The following is a 10,237-nucleotide window of genomic DNA, read 5'->3' as shown; positions in this document are numbered from 1 at the left end:
GACAAGGGATTAATTCCAGAATGTACAAGGAACTCAAATAACTATACAGAAAAAAAAAAAAGCCAATTAAAAATTGGGCAAAGGAGCTCAATAGACATTTCTTGAAGGAAGACATACAAATGGCCAACAGGTACTTGACAAAATGCTCAACATCACTAATCATCAGTGAAATGCAAATTAAAACCACATTGAGATGTCATCTCACCCCTGTTAAACTGACAATAATTTTAAAAACTGAGAATAACAAATGCTGGTGAGAATGTAGAGAAAGGGGAACTTCCTGCATTGTTAGTGGGACTGTAAATTGGTACAACCACTATGGAAAACGGTATGGAGATTTCTCAAAGTACTACAGACAGATCTTCCATACAATCCAGCAATCCCACTTCTGGGTATATACATAAAGGAATGGAAATAATTATGCTGGGATACATGCACTCTCATGTCTGTTGCAGCTCTATTTCTAATAGCCAAGATATTGAACCAAGCTAAATGTCCATCGATGGATGACTGGATAAGGAAACTGTGGTATATATACACAATGGAATACTACTCAGCCATAAAAAGGAATGACATTCTGCCATTTGCAGCAACATGGATGAGGTTGGAGAAGATTTGGTTAAGTGAAATAAGCCAGACACAGAGGGAAAAATACCCCATGCCCTCACTCAAAAGTGGGAGCTAAGAGAGAAAGAAGGAAGGAAAGAAAAACCACAGTGATGCGTTGGACTTGCAGAGGGAGAGAATAGTCCTAGCGGTGCTGGGTTTGGTGTGGGGGAGGAGGGTTGAGGAAAAGTTGGGTGGTGGACCTGGGGAATAATTGCCATCTGAGGTGGTGGGCATACTGACAGTGTTGATCTGATCATACATTTTGGGCACAGGTGCTGACGGTCAGCTCTGTGCCACATGAATATGTGTAATAAATAAATAAATAATAAATAAAAAATAGATTTAAAAAAAGTTTTTAACTGAAAAATCTGCATCAAAAGATGTGACATAAGATGTGTGGCCACAAGAGGCTTCTAAATACCTCATCCCTTAGCCTCCTGCTCACAGGTGGGCTGGGGAACCACAGCCTCCCCTGCAGGAGCAACAAGCCAAGGAGGCTTGATGCATGCAGGAGCAGAGAATGGACACTGAGAACACGACATTCTACAAAGAGAGTGGGCTGAGCTGGGCTGGCTCAGCAACGTCTCCCAACTGCCCAGCCTGGGTCATTCCTCCTCTCCCTAGGGGCTGGGGATGCTCCTCTGGCAGACTTGCCCTCGTGTGAACTCAAGGCCAGGGAATCTCTGGTGCAGTCCACTCTGTTCTGCCACTGTGTGCTACATCTGATGGGTGGTTTATGGACCCTTGTGGTCAAGGGCTGTTTCTCATTGATGTGGGAACCTCTCATGGTGTGTGACATGCGCATTGTCACCATCGTCCTCCTCCACCACTGAGGGCCTAGCGTGTGCCAAGCAGTGTCCTAGTTCCATCACAGGTGAGATCTGATTCAACCACAGTGACCTGCTATGGCAGTTACTATTACTATCCCCACTTAAAGGACATGCCAAGTCAGCCTTAGAGAAGTTAACGTGCGCGGTCACACCGTTAGCAGGAGGCAGAGGTGAGATTCGAAGCCCTCCAGTCTGACTTCACAGCCTTGCTCTTGCTAATGAGGCTGTTTATTAAGTATTTGTTAAAGTCGATGAATTCAAAAATAACTGTTGACTTAAAGAAGGAAAGAAAGCCTAAATAAGTAAAATTGTTGGACCACAGCAAGTTCTAGAGAGAACCTCAACAGTGCTTTTTCCTTAGAAATAAACTTAAAGCTGGAGAAAGGAAGAGCATCTTGCAAATAAATAGTTTCCAAAAAGCAGAAACATGAGTTGGGAAGCGGCTTTCTTTTCAGTTTAGTGCCTCTTCTCACTTCCCTCCACATCTGTAGATGCCGCCTCCATAACTAAAACAAGGGCTGCTTGGGAGACCTGAGCAGGCAGCAGTAGGTGAGAGCCTTGCTCCCCTAAATGCCCACCGGAGGCTCAAAATAGTGCTCAACACCAGGCTTGTTGTCTCCAAGGACCAGGAAATGGGGATGAGTTTATGCTGTACTTCTCGCGAAACACAATTCCAGAGTTTGTTTATTGATGACACGGACTAATGAAAGGCCAAGAGACACAGGCTGCTCAGGGTGTTAATGCCGCCACTCAAATTGCTGGCTTTGTGGGAGAGACGCCCACTGGCTGTTGTCCACTGGTGCTGGCCCACCTTTTATGATGCTCTCCCCTCCCCCAAACCCAGCTGTGTCCATCTGGTTGTGACCTCATTTAAATGTCCAGATCCAACCAGAGTTGACCAACTGCCACTTGAGCACCAATTATGTTTAAGGCACAGGACAAGTTTCATGGAGAGACAAGGTAGCATGTGGAAGCGTGGGGAAGCAAGGTCACGTGGAAAGACGTGGGGAGATGTTTATGTGGGGAGACAGGAGGAGACAAGGTCTCATGGAGAGATATGGGGAGATAGTGGGAGAGAAAATCACATAGGAGACACAGGGAGGCCAGGCAGCATGGGGAGACAAGGTGACGCGGGGAGACAAGGTGACGCGGGGAGACAAGGTGGCGCGGGGCGACAAGGTGGCGCGGGGAGACAAGGTGACGCGGGGAGACAAGGTGACGCGGGGAGACAAGGTGGTGCGGGGAGACAAGGTGGTGCGGGGAGACGAGGTGACGCGGGGAGACGAGGTGGCGCGGGGAGACGAGGTGACGCGGGGAGACGAGGCGATGCGGGGAGTCAAGGTGGTGCGGGGAGACGAGGTAACATGGGGAGACCTGAAGACACAAGGTCTCATGAGGAGATTTGGGGAATCAAGTTTGTGTGGGGAGACAAAGTTTCAGGAGGAGACAGAGGTGTGAGGGAGCTCTTACCCCATGGGGAGTTGGATTTGAGGTTTTATTTGTCCACAAGGAGCTTGCTTCAGTCTTGAGGTGAGTTGGGGTGCAGGACACATAATAAAGGGGTGATTAGCAGGAGAGAGGCTGAAAGGTCCTGGCCACAAAGCTTTCTTTAGTCACTCAGAGGAAGGAGGGAACCCTGGGGCTGGGCTGAGAAGAGAGGCTTTTACCACGGATACAGAGTCTGAGAAATTGGGAAGATACAGATTGGTGTTTCTCAACCCTCATTCTCATATGATTTTTGCAATATTTGACGACAAGCCATATTGCTGTTTATTTGACAATTTCTTTAAATTGAACCATTATTCATATATAAATTAATTCCTCTTTAAAGGAAATTTTGTGTCACTATAGCAAATGGAAAACCAGTATCACTTGCCATGATAGAATGCTGCCATGTGATAAATATTATGAAAACAAAACAATGGCATTTAAATTATGGCTAGATACTATTGCTGGTGGAGTCTCTGATTCTTAACAGGGGTTAAAGACACAAGAACACTTGATTCAAACTTTCTCCTTGATATAATCCAGAGATTAAAAATGAACTGAATTCCTCTTCCAGGTGCATGGCAAATTGGTTTGTCTGAAGGCTCCTCCGACTACAATATTACTAGATCTTAGGAAAATTACAATATAAATATATTTCTATGCATTGCTAGGCTTGTATGAAAATAAGGACCCTCTCCAAGGTTAGTAGGGGGATGGGAGGAGAATACAGAACTGACAGTATTTGAATGGAAACAGTCTATAAATGTGACAGCAGAACATGGTTTGAGTACCAGCCCTGGGATCTGGACACTAAGCCATGAGCTCTCTGTAAGATGGGAGAACTAAATCTGAGACTCCTGCCCTAAGCTTTGATTCTTTGAAGGGAGCTCAAGTGTTTCGGGTGTGGTAACAGCCTCTGGCTTTAGAGAAAAGCAAACATAAATCCTCCCTGGAAAAAAGTATCACTAATATAGGCTCCCAGGATTCCTACAGATTATGTTCAACCAATATAAGCTCACAATAAAAAATTATCAAATACTTAAGGAAATAAACTTTACTGAGTGAGATCAACAGAATTAACAAAATACAGATTTAGAATCATATACATTTCTTAGAAAAAGAACCAAGTAGAACTTTTAGAAATGAAGAATATAATTATAGAAAATCATTGGAGATGTTAAGCAGCAGATTAGAGACAGAATGGGTGATGTAAGAGACAGACCTGAAGAAAGTATCTGGAATGCAAAACAGAGACAAGAAAGTGGAAAATATAAGAGCTAAGGAAGTTGTAATGAGAAAGTATTATATATACCAAATTAAATTAGTTAATAGATGTAAAGCACTTAGAATAGTGACTGGCAATTAGTATGAACAAAGCCAAATGTTGGTTCTTTTGATAAAAATTTTAAAACCTCCAGCAAGGTGAATCAAGAAAAAACAGAGACTGCCAAATAAACAAGATCTCGCCTAAGAAGAGAAACTGCAGATGTAGCTAAGATTTTAAAAATAATAAGAGTATACTATAAACATTATGCCAATAAATTCAAAAATATGGATGAAATAGGCAAGTCAATAGAAAATGTAACTTACCAAAGCTGACTAAAGGAGAAGTAGAAAATCTGAACAATTATATAACCATTACGGACATTGAAGATTGAATTAATAGTTAAAATTGACTAAAAGAGCATACACCAGTCTCAGAGACATTTACAAGTGAGGCCAAACTTTCAAAGAACAGATTATTGAAGGAAACACTCCCCAGTTTATTCTATAAGGCTGATAAAACTTTGAAATTAAAGCTAGACAAAAATAATGCTAGAAAGGGAAATTAAAAGTCAATTTCACTCTGAAATATTGATGCAATAATTGGAAACCAAATATTACCAAACAATTCGACAATCTACAAGAAAGATACAATGGACCAAATTGAATTTAATCCAAAAATACGATTAGTCTAACATGAGACAAATTTATAAACATCACTTACCCAACCTTAACAAGTTAGAGGAGAGAATCCTATGATCACCCTAACAGATGCAAAAAATCCTTTGAAAAAAATTATTACCTATTTATTTTTAAAACTCTCAGCAGATCAGGAACAGAAGAGTATTGCCTATAGCAAGCATTATTCTAAATGGAGAAACATTAGAAACATTCCCTTTGAAATCGGGAACCAGACAAGGAGACCCACCATCCCCTGTTTCTGTTTATCATTGTACTGGGAATACTTGCCAGGGCAACAAGACAAGAAAAAAAACAAAAAAAAAAAACCCAAACAAACAGATTAAGGATTAGAAAAGAAGAAAAAGGCTGGCTGGTTAGCTCAGCTGGTTAGTGCACAGTGTTCACAACACCAAGGTTAAACATTCAGATCCCTGAACCAACCAGCCACCAACAAAAGAGAAAGGAAGAAACAAAAATGTTAGTATTCCTAGAAAACATGATTATCTGCAAAGAGATAGCCCCCCAAATTTCAGACCAAACTATTAGAATTAATAAAAGAGTTTAGCAAAGTGGCTGGGCATGAGATCAATATGCAAAAATTAATTGTATTTTTATACACAAGCAACAAATGAACATATTAATGTCTCAAAAGATGCTATTTATGATAGCAACAAAATCAAAGGTATCTATGAATAAATATAACAAAAGATGAGCAATAAGCTAATAGAGAAAAATTTTTAACTTTTTTGAAAGACATGTTTTAAAACCCTAAGTAAATACTGCGCTATGGTTAGAAACGCATAATGTGAAGATATCGGTTCTCTGCAAATTGATCTCTAGGGTCAATCTAATTTCACTCATAATCCCAACATTTTTTTTGACAGAGATTTGACAAGTGGATTTCAAAATGTATGTGAAAAAAAGGCAATGGGACTAAAAAGAACCTAGAGCCTTTCTCCAGTGAGTTACTCCTCCGAACCAAAGAACACAAAATGATTTCAGTGATTATTTTATCAGTTCACCCATGGATGGTAGTACTGGTATTACCCTAGATGCCGAGAAGAGTAGTTTATTCTTTATGTACAATGGATGCTTTAGGGCATTAGGGGGGAGAAATACTGGCTGGAAAATGAGCTGGAGAAATTTGCCTAACCCCATATTAAGATTTATTAAATTATATTAATTAAGACAGTATGATCTTTCTTTCTGTCTTTTTTTTCTTTTTTTGCACTTAACTGCTGAGGCAGACAGTGTGATATTGATGCAGTTACAGACATACTAATCAATGCAACCGGACAGACCCCCAATTATTTGCTGACTTGATACATGAAGAGGATATTGCAGTTCTGTTGTAAAGGACGGACTATGCAACAAATCCTGAGATAACTGGTTCTTCACCTGGGGTGGGAACTCACACCGTATACAAAATCAATGCTAAGTGGATTGACGACTTAGATGAGAAAAGCAAAAGTTTAAAATTTCAGAAGAAAATATGAAAGAATATTTTTGTGACCTTAGAATAAGGTAAGATTTTTTTTGCATGACTTAAAAGAAAAATGTGACACATTGGATTCTATTAAAATTAATAATTTACATTCATCAAAAGATACTGGAAAGAAAATTTAAAAAACAAGCCATGAATTGGGGATGTATTTGCACACAGACAGCTATAAAGGATTGGTAGCATATAAAGAATATATACGTATATTAAATTCCTACAAATCAATAATAGAAACAAACAACCTAACAGTAAAATGGACAAAAGGTATGAGCAAGCCTTTCACAGAAGAGAAACCGTATGTAGCGGCTAAACATATGGGAACAATAATCCGTCTTGTTCGTAATCAGGTACTAACTTGCATACAGCACCCAAATGAACTGTATTATTATTATTATTATTATTTTTCCTTTTTGTCTTTTTTACTGACTGGTAACGGGATCGCAACCCTCGGTGTTGCACCCGCACCACACTCAGCCAGTGAGCGGGAACCGGTCTCCACATGGGATCCGAACCCTCGGCGGGAGCGCCGCCGCACTCCCAAGTGGGGCACTCTCCAGTGCGCCACCGGGCCCGCCCGAACTGTATTATTTTGCACCCTCTAGATCTGCACGTGCAGGAGTTGAGCGCACAGACTCTAGAGCCAATTTGGCTAGGTTCCATCCGGCTCCTCCAAGGCCTTGGGGAGGTAACAACACCTCCATACATGCTTCAGTTTCCTCTTTGTAAAATAGGACATTAACCCAGTAAAATCCTATTGGAAGTTGGCTCCCATCATCCACCCCGACTTTTTTTATTCCAAAAACCCCGAATAATGCCACCTAATATCTTAAACAATTGGATTTTTGGACCTCATTTATAGAATGTTGGCAGGGTACCTGTCTGTAGTACTTAATTCATAAGATTGCTGTAGTATTGCATGAAAATTAGTATAGATGGTCTCCGATTTACAAGGGCTCAACTTACAATTTTCCAACCTTACAGTGGTACCCACCATGTGTACAACTGTTGGAATGAGCAGGACTGAAGCCATGTTGACACTTTAAACCACACGGGCTCTGAAAGATTTTAAAAGGACACAGTTTTTTTTTCTTGGCATGCATTTCTCTGAGTTCTCTCTTTTCATGGTTTATTTGATATTTTGATTCTTGGTTATGGGACAAGATGACATTATTTACACGAAAGTAAAGTTGTTTTCCAGTCAGCCTGGAGCTGCAGACTCACATGTACCATCCAGAGCCTGAGAGACTAGGAAGACATCAGTAAAGCTGTGCTGATTACACCCCTCCAGCAGGACCTCAAGATAACAGGAAGGACAGGAGTAGAAACCAGAGTCTTGGCGAGACTTTGCACCTGGCTCCTTGCACGGAGCCCCCACAGCTCATGTTCCCCTTCCTCCTGCCCATGTTCCATTCCCTCAGCCCCCTCTTTCAAAACTCCTTCAGTAAATCTGAGTCTTTGAGGTGGCTTTAGTCTGGCCATTGTCTTTCGTGTTTACGGCTTAGTCTAACATCTCTCCTCAGGTCACCAGTATTCCTGAATATAAGCCGACTTCCATTTTCCCCAACACTTGACTTCTGAGTGGTTTGCTTTCAAAAGGGGGCAGGCAGCCAGACCTGCAGCTGGTAACACAACCATTGTGTTTCACTTTCATTACAGTATTCAATAAATTACATGAGATACTCAACACTTTATTGTAAAATGGGCTTTGTGTTAAATGATTTTGCCCAATTATAGGCTAGTGTAAGTGTTCTGAACATGTTTAAGGTAGGCTAGGCTAAGCTATGATGTTTAGTAGGTTAGGTGTAATAAATGCATTTTCAATTTATAATGGGTTCATTGGGACATAACCCCATCATAAGTTGAGAAGTATCTGTATATGTAAAATACAAAACAGTGCTTGATACAGAATAAGTATTATGTAAGAATTAGTAGTAGGTTAGGTGTAATAAATGCATTTTCAATTTATAATGGGTTCATTGGGACATAACCCCATCATAAGTTGAGAAATATCTGTATATGTAAAATACAAAACAGTGCTTGATACAGAATAAGTATTATGTAAGAATTAGCTATGGTATTATTAAAAAGTCTGACATCAACAAGTGATGACAGAAGGTGGTGTAATGTGGGCTGGCTGGTTAGCTCAGTTGGTTAGAGTGCAGTGTTATCACACTAAGGTCAAGGGTTCAGATCCCTGCACCAGCCAGCTGCCAAAGAAACAGACAAAAACAAGGTGTCCTAATGGGATCTCTCCTCTGATGCTGGAGGGAAAGGGGTGGGGCTGTCAATTAGAACAATGAATCACTTTGGAAAACAATTAAACATTATCTTGCAAAGTTAGAAATGCACAAGTATACTTCTTATAGTCTAGCAAATGTGCTCTTGTATTTACACCAGTAGTTCTCAACCTTTACTGTGTAACAGAATTGCCTGGAGGTCTTGTAAGAACACAGATTACTGAGCCCTACTCCCAGAATTTCTGATGTGATAATCTGGGGTGGGACCTAAGAATCTGCATTTCTAGCAAGTTTCTAGGTGATGCTGATTCTGGTCCAGGGACCACACTTTGAGAATAACTGGGTTTGTAAAAATTCTTGAAAGTGGGCACCAAGAGACTTATTCATGAATTTTCATAAGAGCAAAAAACTAAACACACAACCCAAATGTCCATAGACGAGAGATAAAAAGTAAACCGTGATATTTCTACACAGTGGAATACTATACAGCAGTGAAAAATGAATAAACTATGCTATGGGCAACAAGAGGGATGAATATTAACAACCTAATTTTGAATAAACGAAGCAACTTGTGTATGTTAGGAATACCACATACTTTAGGAAATAATTTCTTTTAGGTTTGAAAACAAGCAAATTAACTAATCATTATTTAGGTATATATGCATATGCAGTAAACCTATTTTAACAAAATCAAGGGAAGGATAAATACAAAATTTGTAATGATGTTAGCTCTGAGGGGGGTTGACAGAGGATGGATGAAGATTCTACAGTATTGGTGATATTTTCATTCTTAAGTAATAAAGTGAATTCACAGATATTCATTTTATTATGGTGCTTTATAATTTATGTTTATGTTATATTTTTTGCTTGTATCAATTATTAAATAATTTTTTTATAAAAGGGAATTGAAAGAAGAATAACTTTCTCACCATGTGATTTACTATTATTTAATATAATGGAAGACACTATAGCAGAGATCAAAAATTAAACACTTACGTTGGGGCTGGGTGGGCAATGAAATTTTCTTTATTTTCTATAGATGATGTCCTTATTAGGAACCAGATATTGGCAGTATTAGAAGAACTTAAACATCGTAGTTATTGCTAAGTTGATCTCTTTTGGTTTCAAACAGTCCCCTGACATCTATCCTTTTCCTTTTTGGGAAATGCTCAGTCTCTCAGGGTTTCTCTACTTACATGATATCTGGATGCAGGGATAATTGTCATGTCCCATGGGAACACTGGTGAGAGAGGTTGTGGTTCTTAAATATGGTCTGGCTGCTCTGGCTTTGTCCTTGGGCATCCTGCCTACCTTTGGGCATTGGCCCATGTCCTTGCTGAATCGACTGGTGATGTCATTGGTCCTGCTGGGTCCTAAGCCATGTGCTGGCATCTGCTGTTGCTGCTGATTCTCAGCTTTGCCACTTGCTCTGGTCATAAGGTCACTGCTGCCTGAAGTCTCCCTGCCTTGCATCTGAGCTTCTGTCACGACCACTTGTCCTCTTAGCACCTCTGTTTCCCCCAGGAGGGCATGAAGGACTTCTCTCTGTGAGGAGTCAGCTATGCCATTTCAGGATCACCTACCTGGAAATCCTCCTCCACTGTGCCCTGCTTCTTGTCCCTTACCAT

General features: G+C 40.4%; 1 protein-coding gene across 1 annotated transcript in view; it reads right to left on the bottom strand.

Moving 5' to 3' along the window:
- The window catches only part of LRRC38 (leucine rich repeat containing 38), an 82,456-nt gene extending 72,219 nt beyond the window's left edge, over window positions 1-10,237 (bottom strand). Inside the window, exon 1 of the mRNA XM_008585207.1 lies at window positions 10,193-10,237. Coding sequence (XP_008583429.1) covers window positions 10,193-10,237 — 45 coding nt within the window. The remainder of the gene's footprint in view (window positions 1-10,192) is intronic.

This window comes from Galeopterus variegatus, unplaced genomic scaffold, assembly GCF_000696425.1.
Source record: "Galeopterus variegatus unplaced genomic scaffold, G_variegatus-3.0.2 Scaffold3493, whole genome shotgun sequence".
Lineage (NCBI taxonomy): Eukaryota > Metazoa > Chordata > Mammalia > Dermoptera > Cynocephalidae > Galeopterus > Galeopterus variegatus.
The sequence above is the reverse complement of the archived record's forward strand: the minus strand, read 5'-3'. Positions and strand labels throughout refer to the sequence as shown.